Genomic DNA, 21,693 nt, shown 5'->3' with positions numbered 1-21,693 from the left:
GGTTAAAAAATGTAACTGTGCATTGAAAGATGTGGACCCTATGACAGTCTAAATAGGATGTGAGATTGTGATATATTTAATAGGTAGCTAAAAAGCATATAATTGGTTTTGTATACATGCTGTAGTAAATTAGTAATGTGTTTGACTTTAACCTTTCAATTTTTCTACATAGTATTGGCATATAATTTTATGCATTTTAAAGTTGTGCTTTTACTTACCAGCAGAGCAAATATTTTCTGAAAATTTATTATTTTCCCACTTTGCCTGAAGTCTAAAAAATAATCAAAAGAAGTAAAAAATCTAGACAATAGGAAATTCATTACTTTATGTAGGTCTGCCCTCTTGTGTCTGTATCAGGAAATCTTGATCTTATTTTATTTGAGAAAAGCCACTGAAAACCTACAAGATCAAAACTACTTATAATTAGATTGTTTTATGGTCATATCAATTATGAGTTTATTAAAGAGAGATTTCACCAAGTTCAAAACAGTTCTTTTTATTGTAGGTGGTTTACATTAAACAAACATTTTGAACCAACTAAAGTATAAAAGGAACATTAAACATTGAAAAATTGGTTCATTTTTAGTACCCTGTAAATTAAGAGTAGAATTTATTCTACAGGAGAAAGAACATTTGATATTTAAAAAATTTTAAATACATTGTTTTATTATTTCTTACTCTTTACATATCATGATAAACAGAATAAATAAGTTCCATTTAAAGAATAGCTTTTTGTTCTATATTATAGTCTGAGTTACAGTATTCTGTAATTTTCAAGAAAAAAGTTTTAATTTCTGTTAAGGGCAGAATGAAAACAAAAAACTTATTTCTGTTTTACTTAGGAAAAACCCCATGACTTCACATTTTATAGTTTGATGTTGATGTTAGAGAGAACAATATAATGGAAGGCATAAAATTTGGCATTTCGAATTTTCCACTTTTTTTTTTTTCTTTTTCAACGTTTTATTTATTTTTGAGACAGAGAGAGACAGAGCATGAATGGGGGAGGGGCAGAGAGAGAGGGAGACACAGAATCGGAAACAGGCTCCAGGCTCTGAGCCATCAGCCCAGAGCCCGACGCGGGGCTCGAACTCACGGACTGCGAGATCGTGACCTGGCTGAAGTCGGACGCTTAACCGACTGCGCCACCCAGGCGCCCCAACTTATTTTTAAGATCAGTGCAGCTAATAATAGAACTTGGTTACTTTTTTCATAAGTAATTACTGACACCAGTGAGGTAAATGTATTGCTTGTTATTTATACTCTTTTTAATTGATGTTAGGGATTTCCAGACCATAGATGAGGCTTTGCTGAAGAAATCTCCCTGTCAGTATGAGATCCCTTTTTCCTCTTTTCTCAGATATCAGTGAACCAAAACTGTCTCCCTCCCCATCTCCAGTACCTCTCAGATGCCCAGAAAAAAAGCAATGTCTCCTAGACCACACTGTTAGTAGCACTTGTACTACAAACCAGAGTTGGTATACTGACTTTTCAAATTCTTTTAGTAACCTCATTTTGGCAAGTCAGTAAATTATGTGTTTTCTACTCTTTTAGTAATTGCTATATTAGTAATATGTCTTGAGTTGAAGCTAAAATTATTGGATTATGCAGTATAGGTATAAATTACTTTAGGCCTAATTTAAACTGAGTCAAATTACTTAAATCATGACATTTTGGTGAGTGTATTTTCCAACACCACTTTTTTTTTAACTTCCATTATGAGTTGGAAGGTATTTTTAAATGATCACAGGGGAAATTGAAAATGTATTCAGCAAGAAAATAATTGTAGATTAGCATTGCTGGATTTATAACTTAGCATGGTAGAATGGCCTGCCAAGTAGGTAGGTATTGACCATCTGGTTGATAGATTAAGGAAAATAGCTATATCCTCTTAATAAACAGTAGGACAAGAAGTTTGTGTCAAAATGTGATCAAATAATTAATTTGGGGGAACCCAAATTTTATTTTTTAAATGCTTTAAATAATATATTTTTCTTTTATTCTTTTAAAAATTATTTTCCTTGCTTACATTGAGTATGAGGTTAGAATAGAAGACAATCTATAAAATCATTCTAAAGTGTTAAGCTTTCATGATTCAAAAGACATAGTGTAGTAAGTTATATACTCAGATGATCAACTATAGTGCCTTAAATTAAGGTTAGATTCTAGTAGTGTATTAATAATTATGGCTAATTATACTATCAGCTGTTAAATTAACCAGTAGTTCTCATCTGACGATCATAATGTACTAGAGAGGACAGATTTATTGTTAGCCTATGTATATTAGAATTCTGTAATTCTTTGAAAAAAATAAGAGAAATTTTATTTATGTAAGCGTATGGCCTTGCCTTTTCATATTTGTTTTTCATAAAGCTTAAAAATGTTAGTGTAGTGTAGAGAAAGAATACAATTTCTGTTTTAAAATGTAGGTTTTGAGAGTTACTACAAAGACTTCTGAATGATAATAACAAAAGTAAATGATGTGAGGAATTCATAGGCTATTTCAAATGATGACACTTCATTTGAGTGATTAGTTTGGTACAAACTTGGTGAAAACCTGAAAAATACTTAAACATCGGAGAGGCTTTTGCAGTACAATATACATTTACCCCAAAAAGTGAAGCTAATGCTTTATAGGTGAAGTGAACGGGTTAACAGTGCAGTTTCAAAACTAAACTTCTAGTTCATCCTCAGAAGAAATTTGGGATAGAAACTTACAAGCTCTGTAAAGGAATTTGATAGTTACATTATACACACTTATAGTCATTTTGAAGTTAATTTTTGAAAATAAAGCTCCTTTCATGTTTACAAGATCCCACAGATGAATACATTTGCTAACAATTGTTTTGTTCTGAATCTTGACCTTTTCACAAAGAAATTCTTCTACTTAGGAAGTGGTCTGGTATGTAGTATTTCCCGTTCTTCATGGGATGACAGACTTTATGCTGTTGGTGACAAGTTGCATCACTGGGGATTGCAGCAGAACTTCAGAGAAGCATCACAATGATGCAGATCAACAAGAGACATATTAAAATGAGACAGAAATTTATAAATAGGTTCTGGAGATTTTGACGTGCTTGTTGAGGCATTTCAATGGTTGAAGCTCTTCTTATAGCAGAGCGAGTGAGGTATTGGACTTTCTCCATGATGCAAGGAAAGCAGGAAGTCTGAAGTTTTAAATGGTGAAGAGGAAGGTAAAAGCTAGCAGCCAGTTGTGAGCTCAATCACTGTCTTCTGTTAGGTAGCCTGAAATGATAAAATAGTGAATGGATTAGGATCATATGTGTAACCTATTCTCTGAACAGGTAAAAACACAATTTTGTTATTCATCTTCTTCATTGTTATTTGTATTTATGACATCAAATATGTACATATTGATATGACATCAAATATTCATGCATACACACACACGCACATACGTGTTTCCCTATATCTGTCCTAAGTGTGTGTCTTTTTTGGTAGGGTCACCGTGATCTCATTCGTCTTGTGTTCGGAGTGTTAACGACTGCAGTTTTTGCCTCGTCCTCTCAAAATGACTAGCAGTACAGTTAGGTTTAGGGTGCAGCTCATTTTCCACTATTCCCTTGAGCAAAAGTTCTCACATACATAGTTTTATTAAGACTATTTCTCTGAGAGCATTATTGTTGTGAATATTAGTGCATTGATAGCTTCAGAGAAAATCTGATAAAAAGAAATGCATACAATAAATTATTTTCCAGATGTTGATTTTAGTCCAAAATAAAATAGTTAAATGAGAAGTCTTTTATCAGAACTATAGATTCAAATGTTTGTCATTCCTTTTTATGATTTTATAGTTTTGTAGCATATGCTGTCTTGAGTTACGTTTTAACAAGACGATATTAAATACTGAAGACTGTCAGGCTCAGAAGGCATAGTAATGAAACCATCACTATCTCACTGTGTACACAGTTCTTATTAAAAAAAAATTTTTTTTAATGTTTATTTTTGAGAGAGAGACAGAGTGCAAGCGGGGAGGGACAGAGAGAGAGAGAGAGAGAGAGAGAGAGAGAGAGAATCTGAAGGAGGCTCCAGGCTCTGAGCTGTCAGCACAGAGCCTGATGTGGGGCTTGAACCCACGACCGTGAGATCGTGACCTGAGCTGAAGACGGACGCTTAACCAACTGAGCCACCCAGGTGCCCCTACGTAGTTGTTATTTAGAAATGGCCTGTACTCAAGAGCAGTGGTTTCCGTTTGCTTTTTTTCAGAGCTTCCATAAATTATTCTGCCTAATTAATTGATTAGTTTCTGCCTAATTAATTGTGGTAATTAATGAGACAAAATAAAACTTAATGCATTATTATAGAAAAATTAGAGATTAGAAATTATAAATTGAATGTCTGGAGATAATAGTTTACAAAGATTTGGGGTTATTTTATTGTCAATTAGGATATTTCTATATAAATTTTGAAACAAGAACAATTAGAAATTGAATAAAATATAACCATAATCAACTGCCCAGAGGTCATGGCTGTTAACATTTGTTGTTATGTAGCTGTTGATCAAGATATTACCACCTTCCCCAGCTTCCAGGTTTCGTTATCTCCCTAATCTGTATACATCATGTGAAAACCCAGTTCAACCAGTAAGCTCCGTTTCTGAGAGAGACCAGTGCTGAAGAGAGCAGAGGGGAGAACTAAAAGAATGGGAGAGGGGAATATATATTTTAGGCATGATCAGGGAGAAGGAGGCATTTCGTGTTCCCAAAACACCGTGTGGTATATGGTTACATTCTGTAGTTCTGGTACCTCATCTTAGCTCTGTTAGGTTTGAATCATATATTAGACTGGGTTTTCATTTGGCTGTAGGCTCTGGCGTCCTTTCTGGTATTGGTATGTAGTGAGGAGATCCAAACAACTTACTAACATCAAACTTCATTCTCTTAAAGACTTGGTTACAGCCTGTGTTTCTCTGGCATATGTATGTTTGTAGCATATATTCCTCACTGTCCCACACCAGTGGCTGTTAATTTATAACACCCCTCTACTTAGTAGATTTTAGAGCAGCTTAAATATGTTTATTTAATTTAATTACTTTTGTTTGAATTCCTCAGATAAAATACTATAGGAATAAAAGCTTTTTTTTTTTTAAAGAAAATGAATTTTTAAAGTTTTTTCCTGCTTATATTTATTTGTGTGTTATAGATATAATGAATTTATACTATTGGGTAATGGTGGGGAGGATCCCATTATTAATTTTTTTATGTATTTGACTAGTTTGTAAGAGGATATATAACAGAATAGTTAAGAAAGGAATGCGAACTAACATTGGTCATCCCTATTTGAACTTACATTTCTGTGAAGTCCCACAACTTAAATGGTCTAAAAATTCTGAATGTAAATTATTTTGAGATAAAACATGGAAAAGGAGGAAGCTGTGTAGTTGTTCCTCACGAAATGTGTATACACGAGTCATTCCCTACCCTGACACTTTGATGAGTGGTACTTCAGTCACATGAAACATGTCACCTTTCCATAAATACTTCATTGCCTTTTTTGATTCTGTCTTTTGCACATGTTGTTCTGGCTTTGCCTGGAATGTCTACCCCCCGCGGGCGGGGGGGGGCGCCCGGTCTACCTTTGATTCTTTGCCAGGCAAACTTCAGTTGATCCTTAAGGCCCAGTTTAAATATCACTTCCTAATGAAACTTTCCATTACTCATTAAGGTAAAATTGGTTGTCACCTCTGCTGGTTTTCAGTTGGGTTTTAGTATTACCTATTTCAACAGTGCTACAATTTTTATTTACATGTCCTTGCCCACAAGTAGGCTTCTAGTTCATGAGTATAAGGAACCACATGTTTATTTTGTGTTCTAGTATGCAGTGCATGATTGTTACTATTTGAATAAATCAATGAAGTTGAACAAGGAATTCTTATGATTTACTTTACTGTTTCCAGAAGATTGTTAATTTTCTAGTGCTGTGGCTAACAGATTAACCAGTTAGAATAACAGAATTTGATAGTTGAACACATAATCTCCAATATTCTTCTCAAGTCTCTATTACAGGTGAAGGAAATGAAGCTCAGAGGATTACAGCTTACGTAAGTTGTTGTTAATATTAACATTAACCTGAACGAGGCTTTGTTCAGATGGGTATTTGGTGTTTGTGAAATATAAACAGGCCCTAGAAAGATGAACTCTTCTGATGAAAGTTTGATGAATACACTTTAAAGATGATATCATGGCAACAGGCAGCTATGTTCCTGAAAACAAATTGAGTGTAAAGCCAATAATCAAAAATAGTGTCGTTTCCTGTCAAACTTAGAAATGTCGTTATTCTAAACTAATTTGTAGCTGCTTAGAATCTTATGCTAAAACCAAAACCAAATCTGCTTTATATACTGAAATGTTAGTTGTATGCCTTCAGTTTATTGGGCCTGATTTATTTCCCAGTGCACAACCTGAAGTGTGTTGAGTCCTGATTCTACTGAACTTCCAAAATATGTATGATGATAATTAACCCAGAAGTCATCCCTATAAGATGGTTCTTCCTGTCGCACATTGAAAATTGAAAAGCTGTGTAGCAACAGAACAATCCTATCTTTAGAGTTGTCTGTGACCTTCCGTGCATCATAATTTATGACATGGTTGTCAGGTGTTTACCATTCATTTCTCTGCACTCACAACATCCTATGAGGTTAGAACTCCTACAGTCTTTTTTACCCCTCCATTCCTTAGCTGGTAATAGAGTAATACTTGATGGAAGGCATAGAAAAAGTAGTTTCATTAATTTAGGATAATCAGAAAGAGATTGTATTGGGAAGTTGTGAACTTGCATCTGGCACCAGTAGCAATGGAGATAGAAATTAGCCCTGCTCCCCTTTTTAAAAGAAATGTGTAGATTAGTTGTTTGGGACAGCAGGAATAGAACACTTTAAAAGTTAATTCATCACCCAGGCCCTAGAATCAGAATATTCAAACTATGAAATACTCTTTGATAGGAGTTTTTGACAGAAGATTACCCACAGAGTATTTTGTTGTATGTCTGTGGGATCTATTCTAATTTTTAGAGGAATGGGAAGAATAACTCTACTATTCTTTGTAGGATTTATAAAGTTTTTGGTTGTCCACTTTTCCTGATTTGCTCAAAAAAGTGAAATTGAGAAGTAAATACTGTCAGGTTCAAGATAATACTCTGTTTCTTTGAAGTAGAAAAAGGAAAGAGACAAACCACATGGGATGCTAATCTTTCAACTAATATGCCATGGTAGGCAACATTTTGGATGGAAGGTACTGTGTCAGCTTCTGCAGGGGTCCTAACTTTGTAGTGTTCCTGTTTCTTAATATATGAGATACATTCTTGTGCAAAACAATCCTCAGTCTCAGTAGACTTTGGAAAACTTTTAGTGGTCTGCTTTATTACTTGCTAGGACATTGAAGCCTTAACAATGCTGTGTATGGTAAGCAGTAATCTTCATCCTCAGTGTTTTGCATGACTTTCTGAACTTCATTTGTTTGGGGGTGCTTTCTCTGCTGAAACCATAAATTCCTGAGATTCTTTATATTTGTGGAATTCAGAATTTTCCTTCCTTTTTGGCTGCTTATTCTTTTAGTAAATCTGTGCATATTTTCCCAGTAAATTCAAGTATTCCAACACTATAGTCTGACAGATACTTTCTAAGAATTTTTCCCATGTAATTGGTTCAGAAGATTAGACCTATGTATATTAAGATTATTTGGGGGTTTTATTTAGTCTTACTCTTCGCTGTCATTTTCACAGATAATCTGGAAGTGATTGTGTATGTATTTTTTTGACTTGTTGAATTAAATCAGGACAGCTCGTCATTAGAACCATAATCAATCTGTTGGCATCCAGAAGTTCACTTTGGTGAAATACTTTTCCGTTTGAGATTGCCTAACTTGGAGGTTCTGTTTGAAGTTACTTTGTGGCAGCAGTATTCCACAACTTTGTTGCTCCACACTGGCTATCTTAAAGAATCTTCAGGCTGCTTCTGCCTAGTTATGAAAAGAATTGTGTAAATATAAAAATCTCAACCTCTAAGTTGACCCCATAATGACATTATCACTGTAAAGCTCTGCCTTGAGGAAGATCCGTTAAACAACAGCATAGAGAGATTTTTCTCTTTGAAACTGTCACATTGCTGTTGCTATTTTGTCTGTAAGCTTGTCCTTGTTATCTGTTTATTATGTTAAAATTAATTTAGTCACAGTTAAAATATTCTTTTTAACCCTGTAGTAGTTGAGACTTCACATTCTTCTTTTGGGGGAAAAGATGTGTGAAGGGAGTGTAGGGGGAAGTTTTAAGGAAAAATGAATGCCAGTTAAATATACCCCCACTAATCTGAGTGAATTGGTCTTTTTTTTTTTTTTTTTTTTTTTTGGTAAGTCCTTGAGGTGGAGTACTTTTATAAAAGCACTAGAGGTCCTCAGTTGACTGTGAATGCACTTGAGTGGAGCCATAGGCCCAGGCTTCATTTTCATGTGTTTATTTGGTAATACATGCTTCAGAATTATGTAGGGTAAGAATATTGAAGTACAATTTCTAGAAATGTTCAGAGAGACAATGTATTATCTGATTTATATAATTGTAATTTAGATAGATTATTTCCTTGATTTTTAACCTTTAGGTTTATTCCTTTGCTGCTCTAACCAGCAGTGTTAATTCACTGTGTAGATTTAAGTGAGTCATTTTCATAGCATAAATAACAAGGCAAGATTCCTCTCTTCAAGCATTTCACAATAAATAGGGTGGAATACTTTAAATGGTAGAGTGTGAGGAGGTCAGTAATGAAATTGAGGAAAGGTAAGGGTTTAATACTGGAACTGGAATATAGTACAGAACTGTGGTTTTTGTGAAAAGTTTTGAGAAATTAAACTTAGTTTTTAGGTATATAGGCTAAATAGATTAAAGGCATGAATATTTTGGGAATGAAACAAATTAAATAAAAGGAAACATTGATTGTAGCATGTTACATTGTTTTCAAAGCCTGTGCAGTTATTTTGAGTTTTGCCTTCCATGGTTTATTGCTTAATAACAAGGATATCTATAACTTTCTAATATCCCTGACTTTAAAAGTGATTAGGAGGATATTATATAGGTTTTTAAGGGTATAATGCCCCATGTGTAAAATAGCTTTAAGTGAAATGGAGTGGTTTCAAATTGGAATAGACGTTTGTGTCCTCTAACTTTACATTTAGAGTACCATTAACAGTATTTGAAGTCTTTTAGTTTATTTTGCTTTGCCAATGTCATGATGTATTTTTAAGCCATGTTGATCAGTGGATGTGATGTGCATGTGGTTTAGAGTTCTAAAATTTTGGCTCCTGCCAAGGTACCACCATTTCCTAGCTTTGTGACCTTGTAATTCACCTTTTTGCATCTGTTTCCTAATTTGTAAAATAGAGATGCAGCACCAAACATACAGGGAGTTAAAAGGATCAAATGAAATATTTGTATACAGCAGTACATTTAGAAGATTGTTCAATAATAAAGAAGGAAGTTTAATGGACCCTCTTTATTTCTAGAATTGGCAATAAATATACAGTCTAACTTAGAGAGTTAATCTAATCTTTACATTTAATTTTTACTTAAACATTTAATGTGTTAAATAATTTAACACATTACACAATATATGACATAATACATTTAATACATTACAATGTTTATTTTTTTACGAATTTTTATACAAATATTTTGTTTATACAGATGTTCTATTTCCAATTAATTAGAATAAGAAATAACATATAAAAATATATAACCAAATGCACTTTTTTCTAGAATATTATTTTCCTTTATGTCCACTGTCAAAAACATTTTGATATTTGCGTTTTAGGAAATGATAGTAACTGACTTAGTAAAGCAACTTACTTTAGCTTTTTCACGTTTTTAAAACATTTTTCATAATTTAAAAACATCCTTCATATTTCTCCTATTTCATCTGATACTTTTTTTTTTTAGCCCTTAGTTTTAAAAATCCTGTCTTCAGCAATAAAAGCAGTACTTAAATTTCACCTTATGATAGAGATAAATTGGGACAAAATGTCTGGCACTAGGGCATTTATGTTTGAAATTTGAACAACAATCATAGTAACTGTGTGATTTCTATTAACCTGTACACATTTTTAATCTAAGGATAGCTTTAATAGCAGAATTTGTGCTCTTTCTAGAAATTATTAACTTTTTGGAGTAATATGTGACATGGTGAAATTCTGGTATCATAAAAGAACTCATGAATATCTCATTTGAAGTGTGAGAATGTGATTTGATAGGTATTTGTGTAAAAATGCATAAATATATATGTATAAAACACCAGCAGCAAGTGACTTTTATATGATAGCAAAGGAAAAACATTTTATGAGTATAAAGATAATGAGAGACAATTAGAGTACCTCAGTGGTAGACAAAACTTAGAAATGTTTTTGCATGTCTGAAGGAATTCTGCTTGTGGAATTGTAAGTTCTTTTCTGTAAAAAGCAATAGAGTTAATTTGTCATAAGAACTTAGAATTCTAGAGGTAAATTTTATTTTGTGGCATACATATGAAAATAAAAATTAGATAAAATCGATGTAATACTCTTTGTGTCCTGGCAGAGATTTAAGAAGGAAGACACATTTTGTATATTGAACTGAGGATTGGTAATATCAAGAGTAAGTGGAATTCAAACAGGTCATAAAATTTATTGTATCATCTTCATTTTTGGGCATTTTTAAAATTTCTTTCTCCCTTGTCATTCCCCCCTTCTGATTGCAGGATAGAATAATGAGAAACCATGGAGAATGGTAACTTGATAACAACATGTTCATTATTAATAGGCAGAATAAACATTTTATCAAATTAACTCAAATGAGATACTTAGGAATATTCTGCCAAAGTAATGTCTCTTTATTTAAAAAAAAATGCTGAATTAGTATTCCCTAATTTTACATGTGTTTTTGATGGGTGTTTAAAATTTTCTAAACTTGTTATTCATGATATAACGCTGGATTTCATATAAGTAACCGAATTTATTAAATCTTAGAATTCTTTTTAGAAGTGTTTGTTAAAAGTTTAGTGGACTTTATAGAGAGGGAAAAAGTATTTAAACACATTTTAAAGGTAGGTTGTTTTATACTGTTTAAAACTCTATTAAATATCTACTGTAAGGAATCATCATATCGGAATAGTCATGCCAGCAATATGCATGTTTTACAATCACATGACTGTTCATAGTATCACGGATGCAAATAGAAGCCCAGTCCTATCCTGATTTTCAGCACAGTAACATATCAAGATGAAGCCATTGATTTTGCGTGAAGAAATAAAATCTCCAGTACCACCAAGTAGGGTAACATAATTGAAAGATATTTTAGTTGGCAGAAATTCATTTTTGAAAAGCAAAATAAAAATGAAAGTCAAAAATGATAAACCAGTAACCAGGGTCAAAGATGATGCAACCCTTGTTATTTTAAATTTAAATCTTGTTTACTATCGCTCAACGGATATGCATTTATTTAGAGATTAAGGTTTTTGTCATATTAAGCATTTTATTTAACCTTTGAACTGAAATTTATAAAATATGATTAAGTTTTGAAAAAGTTAAGTAATTTTGAATATTAGAAAGCAAGAATGACCAAAATCAGTGAAATCTTTTTCTTACCTTGGCTGTTGTGATGATCACAATATAGAGAGTATTGTGAGTTGTATGAAGTCTTATCGGTGTTTAGTTAGAAAGTTTTCTGACTCTGTTACCAGACTTCTGGGAACAATTGAAGTAGGTGTAGGAGGAAAAGTATTCTAGGGAGGTCTTTATGATGTCACACAAGCATTCTGAAGTTATGATTGGTTAGCCATAGTCTTATCACAACCAAACTTTTTAGAATGTCATTTATCTTACTTTAGGTGTGGAAAGGTCATTAACACTTTGTGCCACATTTTTTTGCTTGTATTTTTAAAAAGTATATGGGAGATAAATGGAAAACAAAACAAAACCAACCTAAGTTTTCAGTAGTATAAAGCTCCTTTTAAAGATTCATGAATCTTCAGGCTTAGAAATAATTGTGTACTAATGGTGATAATGTTGAGGAACTAAAATAGATATGTAGGAATTTTAATAAGTGATAATATTACTAGCTTAAGTCAAACAACTTTCATTGTGTTGTTACTGCTATTGCTCTAATACTATAGTTTCATAATGCTAGTTCCTAACATACAGTAATTAAACATTTTCACAGGATGAAATTTTATACCTTTTACTGTCTAGTTTTCTTTCTTCATACCACTATGTATATGGGATGGAGTATGTGTGAGAAACCCAGGCTACTGATTTCAGTTTAAAAAAATAGCTTATCATACAGTTAAAATAAGAACTAATACATGTATTTAATTTGTGTTTTCTTCAGTTAGAGCTTTAACAGTATATTTATGAACAATAATTATCATATTTAAACTGATGTATATTACCCCAGGAAAAGTTACACTTTGCAAATTTCAGAATTGAAGATTTTTTAGCATCTGCATTCAACTACCATAAAATATTATTAAATTTTAATAAGCTCAGACAGTGTCAAGAGTAACTTTCTGCTAAAAATGAAATAATCAGATTCCTAATCAGTGGCATCCTAGTTAATGATACTTTATTGAAAATAGATGTGCATTTTGTTAGACATTTAAGTTGTATAATTTTTCTGAAAGGATTGACTCATTTAATGCATCAGTTGTTCCCATGAAAATTACTATACAAATGAAATTTTAGTAAATGGAATGATATATGAAGTTTCTAGAACAGTTTAAGAATAGAGCTGGGAAATAATTCATTTGAAAAGCTATGCATTATTTTCCTGTTTACTCTGCTTTTTTGTTTATACTGTATATTTGATTTACTTAAATCACCATACCTGCAAATTCTGATTTTTAAATCTTTTCTGTAATTCTGGAGGAGTTATCTGTTAATTTTATATATATATATATATATATATATATATATATATATATATATATATTCATAGCAGAGTGAACTCAGCCTGCTTCACTTTCTTATGGGTAACTAAAATGTGTTGCAGCAGCTGCGTATGTGTCCTTAAATGGAGATGGTTTTGGCTTCTTCCAAAGAAAGATAAAATCCTTCTCTAGAGCAAATCTCTTGTTATTTAAGGAATCAGCTAAAACTAATAGAAAAATAATACTTCAAAAGACCCTCTGTGAACATTGCTAAGGGAAAATTTATAACTTAAAACCCAAAATTAAAGAAATTGCATGAATAATGTTTGACATTTTGCTCAAAATGCTACGAGCATTTTTTTTCTTTCAGTCCTTACATATCAAGGATCTCTTATTAATACTATCAATTTCCAGTGATAACTGAAATACAAAACCTAGGTTTGAAATACAAGCCTAAAGTGGGACACAGTGGTTTGTCAAAGATCACACCTCTGCTAAGCACAGACTGATCCGGATCCATTTAGTTACAATTCCCTGATAGATGGGCATGTTGGGGGGACGGAGTCATAGCGTGAATATAGATTTCACAGAGTAGCATACATCAAGTAAGAAATTTTAAGATGGTGATAGGTGAATTATTGAAAACTGTTAATTATTTTTAGAAAGTCTGCTTTAAGCTTGTTTGCCAGTTATGCATTCACTTGAAAATGAAGCTTAGGGGATAGATCGTTATAAGCACTTCTAGTTCTAAGAAAATACAATTAGTAATACTTAAACTAAGAAATTGCCATTGATTGAAGAAAATACGCCCTAGATATCTCACATGTTGACATGTTTGCTTAAAACCCATACACAGGCATGTGCACACACCCACCTTAGAAGGGATGCTGACTGTATGTGTCATAGTTGGAAAATGGAGACAAAAACTTACTTTGTAGATTTGTACAAAGGTGTGGAGCTTCTGGGTTTACCCTTTTCCGTTTGGTTACCTGCTGTTGCTGCTTGTTATTAGTCCAAATGGAGCTCTAGGAAGTGTTGCTGTTTAGTTTTAGCTTGATTGCTCAAATAAAAAGTTGTTTAGAAGGAGCTTTGTCATAACAGTTGCAACAGTATTTTAACTAAAGCCCATACTTTATTGAGATTTCCTCTGTTTTCTCTAGTGTCCTTATTCTTTTCCAGGACCGTATCCAGGGTACTAGATTACATTTACTAGTCATGGCTCCTTTGGTCTCCTTGGTTTTGACAATTTCTGAGACTTTGCTTTTTTGAATGACCCTGACCATTTTGAAGAGTGCTAGTCAGATATTTTGTGGAATGATCCCCAGTTGGGATATGTCTGATATTTCTCTCATGGTTAGTTAGACTGGTTAATGTGTTTTTGAGAGGAAGACCAGAGAGGTGAAGTACCATTTTTATCACATATTAAGAGTACATACTATCAACATGACATCACCATTCCTGACCTTGATCACCTTGCTGAAGTGTGGCATCCATCATCATTCTCTGCTATAAACTTACTCCCCGCCCCTTCCTTGCCATGTTCTCTAGAAGAACTGTGAGTAACTATGTACCGCCCACACTTAGGCCTCACTACCTTAAGAATGATGTGTCTATAAAATTATTTGGAATCCTATATATTTGATGGATATAAAAACATTCTGAGAACAGATCAGTAGGCTTTGGCACTCTGCCATAAAAAGTCAGTGGCACGTAAGTTAATTTCTGTGTTTCTGTAATTGTATGGGCAGCCCTTTTTCGAAAGGAGGACTGAGTTTTCAAACAAGCTAAAATCCAGACCTCTTTGTTTTTTTAGGCTGTCTTTGTAGCTTTGTCTCTTATCACATTCCTTTGTATCCTGTGCTCTGAACCTGTGCTGTGGCCCTCTCAACAGTCTGTTGTTCTATTTTAAGCCTCCCTCCTCCTTTCCAACCTTTATTCTCAGCAAAGGGCTGTTTCAGTTTACATCAGCACAGCCCTCCCTGCCTTGTGCCAGTTTTGCATGTTACTCTGTTGTCTTTTTTTATTGTGTTTGTTAGTGGTATCTGCCTAGACTTTAGTCTCCTTGAGAGCTGATCCAATAACTCATATTTATACCACTACTTACTCTCTGTGGTACTATTACCTACTGTAGAGCCTGGCTCATTATAACTCTTAAATACTGATTGAATGATTGGACAAGTGAATAAAAAAACAGGAAGATTGCAAGGTGGTAGTGAATGTGTAATCCTGAAGAAGGAAATGTTAAGGACAGTTAAAAAATCCTTCTAAATTTCAAAGCTCACTGTGGGAGAGGAGGAGAAGCATGTGAAGGATTGAGACACTTGGGACAAGAGTAGAATAACAGAAAATAATTTTCCTTTTTGTCATTTAAAATTGTTGAACAGGGGCGCCTGGGTGGCGCAGTCGGTTAAGCGTCCGACTTCAGCCAGGTCACGATCTCGCGGTCTGTGAGTTCGAGCCCCGCGTCGGGCTCTGGGCTGATGGCTCAGAGCCTGGAGCCTGTTTCCGATTCTGTGTCTCCCTCTCTCTCTGCCCCTCGCCCGTTCATGCTCTGTCTCTCTCTGTCCCAAAAATAAATAAACGTTGAAAAAAAAATTTTTTTTAAAATAAAAATAAAAAATAAAATTGTTGAACATATATTTGGAGGTTAAGAGCCAAGGAAGGTTACACGATAAGCTCATGCTTCCCAAATTGAGCCTTTTAAAAACTAAAAAAAAAATTTTCTCTCCCCATTGGATTCATAGCAATCTGTGGTACTTTCTATACTCTGAATATTGTATGGCCTGTTTTTATGTAGTTACTCAGCTTTTATTCTAATAGTAATTTTTAAAATTGTAGTTATATGCACCTTTAAGATTACTGCCTAAAACAAAAGGCAGGATGTTAATAATAACCCCTATCTAACCACCTGGTCCTGCCATGTTCCCCTTTTCCCCACCCAAGCAAATGATTATTCTGGATCCTGGGTTCATTTATTTGCATTTGTTTTTATATGGTTTTGTGACATTTTTAATGTATTCCTTGAAAGTATTTTTTTTTTTAATTTTAGTTAACTTTATGTAAAGGAAATCATGACATATATAATCTTTTGCATGGAATATTTACATTGCAACTTGTAGAGTGGTGTGTCGGAGGCAAAGTTTCAAGGTAGACCAGTTTTAGGAAACTTAAGTGGTGATGAAATTAAAGCAAAATATAATACAGTACAAAAATAATACAGCAAACTGCACACTTTGCGTAAGTTTTTGTGATACATACAACATCGTATTTTTCTTTTAAAATTTGAGAGAGAGAGGGAGAGAGAGCAAGCTGGGGACAGGCGGAGAGAGAGGAAGAGAGAGAAAATCCCAATCCTAATGCAGGACTCAAACTCATAAATCATGAGATCATGACCTGAGCCAAAATCAGGATGCTTAACTGACTGAACCATCCAGGTGCCCCGAGACATACAACATTTCAAAGATAGGGAGCTTTCTTAGGTTAGACCTGCTAGACAAGCCAGGAGAAATATTTTACCTAACTCTTACGGGCACTTTTCTGTTAAAAGTTTGAGAATTACTGCCTTAAAATTTAAAACCACCTAAGGAAGAATTAGTTGAAAAAACATCCAAGAACAAAAAGGAGAGAATAAGAATAGTAGTCCTAGACTGAAGGGATGGGGAAGTGCCTAAGGCAGTAAGAAAGAGAATAGGCTCACTTAGTGGGGAAAAAAGAAAGACCAATTCTTTTTAAATTTTTATTTAACATTTATTTAATTTTGAAAGAGAGAAAGGGAGGAGCAGAGAGAGAGAGAGAGAGAGGCAGAGAGAGAGAGAGACAGAGAGAGAGAGGGAGGGAGGGAGGAAGGGACACACAGAATCCAAAGCAGGCCACAGGCTCTGAGCTGTCAGCACAGAGCCCAATGGGAGGCAAGGCTCAAACCCACAGACCACAAGATCCTTACCTGAGCCGAAGTCAGACGCTTAACCAACTGAGCCACCTAGGCTCCCCAAAAGAAAGACCAATTCTGAAGTAACCTGCAAACCTTATGGTCATTTGAGGGAGGTAGATTTCATTTTTAGAATTGATTTGCCAGATACTTGGAGGCCCAAACATTTTATTTTTTCCTAAATGTTTGAACTCTCGAACTCTCTTTCCTTGTTAAATTTCCCAATTCGCAATGGGGAAGAGTTTGACATCAATAAAGGCCAGTTAGTTTAAGTAAGGGCTCACATAAACCTAAGGTTTGCATAATTTTTGGAAAATTCATGAAACACGCTCTGAGTGGTAGAAAGAAATGTTATAGTACGGTCTGTGGCTTCAAAGAACTTGTCTATCAGTACACAAGTACTATGCAAATGAAATATTTAACATTTGGAAGTTAATTACTAGCGTAAGATGACATCTGGAGGACAAGGAAATTCAAGATTAAGAATGAAATTAGCACATGTAATAAGGAACAATAGGTTTTCTAAGAGAACTGCATATTTTTACAAAGGGAGCTGATGGAACCAAAGCCAATATAGGAAATGGAAACACACACACTTAAGCCAGAGTACAGATGTAACAACAACAAAAACAACATTCAGGCCTCTAGCTAATTATTCAGAACTTTATAAACCATGGTGCTATTCCATTGTGGTTAAGATTCTAATTCAGTTCCATGATGTTTGGTTTTTTTCTCCACACATTAAACTCATTATCTTTGTGGTTGGCACCCCAGCACTTGGGCCCTTGCATTCCCAGTTTTTGTGGTGGCGTCATCATTTATTTTGTCATCCAGAATGGAAATTTGAGGCTCATTTTTGTTTCTGTCTTCTACCAGATTCCCCATTCACTAAGAAATAAAATGCAGATTACCAGATACAAATCTTTTATCCATTTCTTCATCAGCTGTCCTCTGAACTTTTATAGAAGCCTTGTAACTAGTCTTTCTACCATCTGACTTGACCCTCTCCTCTTCAACCTTTACCCTGTTATCCAAGTTGCTTTCTCAAGTGCAAAATTGACTGTCACATGTTGAGAACTTTTCTTTGTATCATCATCTCCTTCAAAGTGAAAAGCCCAGACTTTGCAGCCTTACATAGAGTCTTTCCTGATCTGTCATTTTCATCTGTTCTAACCATAATGGATTTGATTGTATATGTTATTTCTTCTTTCTGGAGCCCATTCCTTACTTTCTTGTTCCCCTGAAGAGCCTTCACTGTTCAAAATCAGTAGGGAGGAGGCTGTTTTGTTAGTTTCTAGTTTTTAATTGCATAAGTAATATCTTTTATAATTCAGGTAAATCAAATAAACCAGTCGTTGGAAGGGGATTTTATATATTTAGTGGGTGTATTTGTTTTCTTTGCCATGAACTTCATGAATAGAGGCTGATTTATTTTTTCTATTCTCCTTATACTGCTTATCCCTTAAAAGTTAAATTTAATGAATATTTAGAATATTATTTTACCATTATTATAAATGAGCTTTTAAAAGGATAAGTTGAGGGGCGCCTAGGTGGCGCAGTCGGTTGAGCGTCTGACTTCAGCCAGGTCACGATCTCGCAGTCCGTGAGTTCGAGCCCCGCGTCGGGCTCTGGGCTGACAGCTCAGAGCCTGGAGCCTGTTTCCGATTCTGTGTCTCCCTCTCTCTCTGCCCCTCCCCCGTTCATGCTCTGTCTCTCTCTGTCCCAAAAATAAATAAAAAATAAACGTTGAAAAAAAAAATTAAAAAAAAAAAAATTAAAGGATAAGTTGAAGGAACAATGGAGAAGTGAGAATAGAGACTCTCTGAGGTTTCAGACAAACTGATTTCTTTGAGATTCAGTGAAAATGAGATCATGCATGGTCCTGAGCTGAAATCAGGAGTCAGACACTTAACTGACTGAGCCATCCAAACACCCCCAAAAACTGTGCTTATTTTTAAAGGCCATTTATATTAGTTCTGTTAAAATAATTAAACATGTAAACATGTAAATTTTACATATTGGTTTCTAATTCATTCTTTCAGTCAAACAGGTTTATTGGGTAAAGGATGTCTTTATGCATCTTATATTTTAAAAGACTCTTACGGGGTGCCTGGGTGGCGCAGTCAGTTAAGCGCCCGGCTTCAGCCAGGTCACGATCCCGCGGTCCGTGAGTTCGAGCCCCGCGTCAGGCTCTGGGCTGATGGCTCAGAGCCTGGAGCCTGTTTCCGATTCTGTGTCTCCCTCTCTCTCTGCCCCTCCCCCGTTCATGCTCTGTCTCTCTCTGTCCCAAAAATAAATAAATAAATGTTGAAAAAAAAATAAAAAAAAAAAAAGACTCTTACAAGAAATCAACACCTATTCGTTGAAGAATAATTTTTATTTATTAATTTGGGCATCTTTGATGTTATTATATATTACAATATATATTATAAATTTTAATGACTGTTATTTTTGGTATATAAACGTGACCTAATTTATTGAATTAGTCTCTTTTGTGGTTTTAGTGATTTATAATTTTTGCCATTGTAAACCATAAAAAACACTGTGATGAACATCTTTATGAGTAAACCTGATATCTTTCTTTGTCCTTTTCAGTCTCCTGGCTCTGTAAACATGTTTTAACTGTTAGTCTGTTCAAGGATGATCAAGGTCTTAAATGACTTTGATTTGTGTGAAATCCAATTTAATAATTTTCAAAATTTAGGTATTTAGTTGATAGCATTTCCTTTTTATTGGATGAACTTCTTTGAGAAAATGACCTCAGAACAGGAACTTTTTGGTTGAGGGTTAGATGCAAACTGGTAAATATTCAGAATGATGTGAATGGCCACCCTACCTGCTGAAAGAGTAACACTTTTAGTTTAGATCAAGTGGCCTCTTAAATTTTTTTTTTTCCAACGTTTATTTATTTTTGGGACAGAGAGAGACAGAGCATGAACGGGCGAGGGGCAGAGAGAGAGGGAGACACAGAATCGGAAACAGGCTCCAGGCTCTGAGCCATCAGCCCAGAGCCCGACACGGGGCTCGAACTCACGGACCGCAAGATCGTGACCTGGCTGAAGTCAGACGCTTAACCGACTGCGCCACCCAGGCGCCCCTAGATCAAGTGGCCTCTTGAACTGTGCCCCTGCACTAAGGATGGGAGAGATAACCTTACCCTAATTTAGGTCTGAGCTTTCATAGAAAGACATTGATAATATCAACATTTAAGAGAAGCCTTTGCCTTAGGTGAGAATCTCTAAAATATAATAGCTTCTGTTGTTTTTTTTTTTTTTTTTTCATCTCAGAACTACGAGATGAGTTCTGAGAGTAGGTTTTATTTATTTATTTTTAGTATGAAATTTATTGTCAAATTGGTTTCCATACAACACCCAGTGCTCATCCCAACAGGTGCCCTCCTCAATGCCCATCACCCACTTTCCCCTTCCTCCCACCACCCATCAACCCTCAGTTTATTCTCAGTTTTTAAGAGTGTCTTATGGTTTGGCTCTCTCCCTCTCTAACTTTTTTTTTTTTTTTCTGTGCTCATGGATTGGAAGAATAAATATTGTTAAAATGTCAATAGTGCCCAAAGCAATCTACACATTCAGTGCAATCCCAATCACCAGCATTCTTCTCGAAGCTAGAACAAGCAATCCTAAAATTTGTATGGAACCACAGAAGACCCCAAATAGCCAAAGCAATATTGAAGAAGAAGACCAAAGTGGGAGGCATCACAATCCCAGACTTTAGCCTCTACTACAGAGCTGTAATTGGGGTGCCTGGCTGGCTCAGTCGGTTAAGTGTCTGACTGGCTCAGGTCGTGATCTCATGGTTTGTGGGTTTGAGCCCCGCTTTGGGCTCTGTGCTGACAGCTCAGAGCTTGGAGCCTGCTTCAGATTCTATGTCTCCCTTTCTCTCTGTACCTCCCCTGCTCACACTTTGTCTTTGTCTCTCTCAAAAATAAATAAACATTTAAAAAAAGGTTAAAAAAAAACAAAGCTGTAATCATCAAGACAGCATGGTATTGGCACAAAAACAGACACATAAACCCATAGAATAGAATAGAGACTCCAGCAGAATTGGACCCACAAAAGTATGGCCAACTAATCTTTAACAAAGCAGGAAAGAATATCCAATGGAAAAAAGACAGTCTCTTTAACAAATGATGCTGGGGGAACTGGACAGCAACGTGCAGAAGAAAGAATGAAACTAGACCACTTTCTTAACACCATTCACAAAAATAAACTCAAAATGGATAAAGGACCTGAATGTGAGCTAGGAAACCATCAAACCCTAGAGGAGAAAGCAGGAAAAAACCTCTCTGACCTGAGTCGCAGCAATTTCTTACTTGACACATCCCCAAAGGTAAGGGAATTAAAAGCAAAAGTGAACTATTGGGACTTCATGAAGATAAAAAGCTTCTGCACTGCAAAGGAAACAATCAGCAAAACTAAAAGGCAACTGACGGAATGGGAAAAGATATTTGCAAATGACATATCGGACAAAGGGCTAGTATCCAGAATCTATAAAGAATTCACCAGACTCCACACCCGAAAAACAAATAACCCAGTGAAGAAATGGGCAGAAAACATGAAAAGACACTTCTCTAAAGAAGACATCCAGATGGCCAACAGGCACATGAAAAGATGCTCAGTGTCACTCCTCATCAGGGAAATACAAATCAAAACCACACTCAGATATCACCTGACACCAGTCTGAGTGGCTAAAATGAACAAATCAGGAGACTGTAGATGCTGGAGAGGATGTGGAGAAACGGGAACCCTCTTGCACTGTTGGTGGGAATGCAAATTGGTGCAGCCATTCTGGAAAACAGTGTGGAGGTTCCTCAAAAAATTAAAAATAGACCTACCCTATGACCCAGCAA

At 35.0% G+C, this 21,693-nt stretch overlaps 2 protein-coding genes across 7 annotated transcripts in view; one reads left to right on the top strand and one right to left on the bottom strand.

The window, feature by feature from the left end:
• The window catches only part of CEP85L (centrosomal protein 85L), a 209,297-nt gene that overhangs the window by 102,070 nt on the left and 85,534 nt on the right, over window positions 1-21,693 (top strand). The window lies entirely within an intron of this gene.
• Window positions 1,677-11,747, bottom strand: PLN (phospholamban). Its single transcript, XM_040474491.1, has 2 exons — window positions 11,619-11,747; window positions 1,677-3,246 (listed from the first exon to the last, which is right to left on the bottom strand). The coding sequence occupies exon 2, from the start codon at window positions 3,144-3,146 to the stop codon at window positions 2,988-2,990; it is 159 nt and encodes a 52-aa protein (XP_040330425.1). The 5' UTR covers window positions 3,147-3,246; window positions 11,619-11,747; the 3' UTR covers window positions 1,677-2,987.

The sequence above is a fragment of the Herpailurus yagouaroundi genome, unplaced genomic scaffold (assembly GCF_014898765.1).
Source record: "Herpailurus yagouaroundi ecotype Mexico unplaced genomic scaffold, PumYag 139, whole genome shotgun sequence".
Taxonomy (NCBI): Eukaryota; Metazoa; Chordata; class Mammalia; order Carnivora; family Felidae; genus Herpailurus; species Herpailurus yagouaroundi.
Note: the sequence above shows the minus strand (reverse complement) of the source record. Positions and strands in the feature narration are given on the sequence as shown.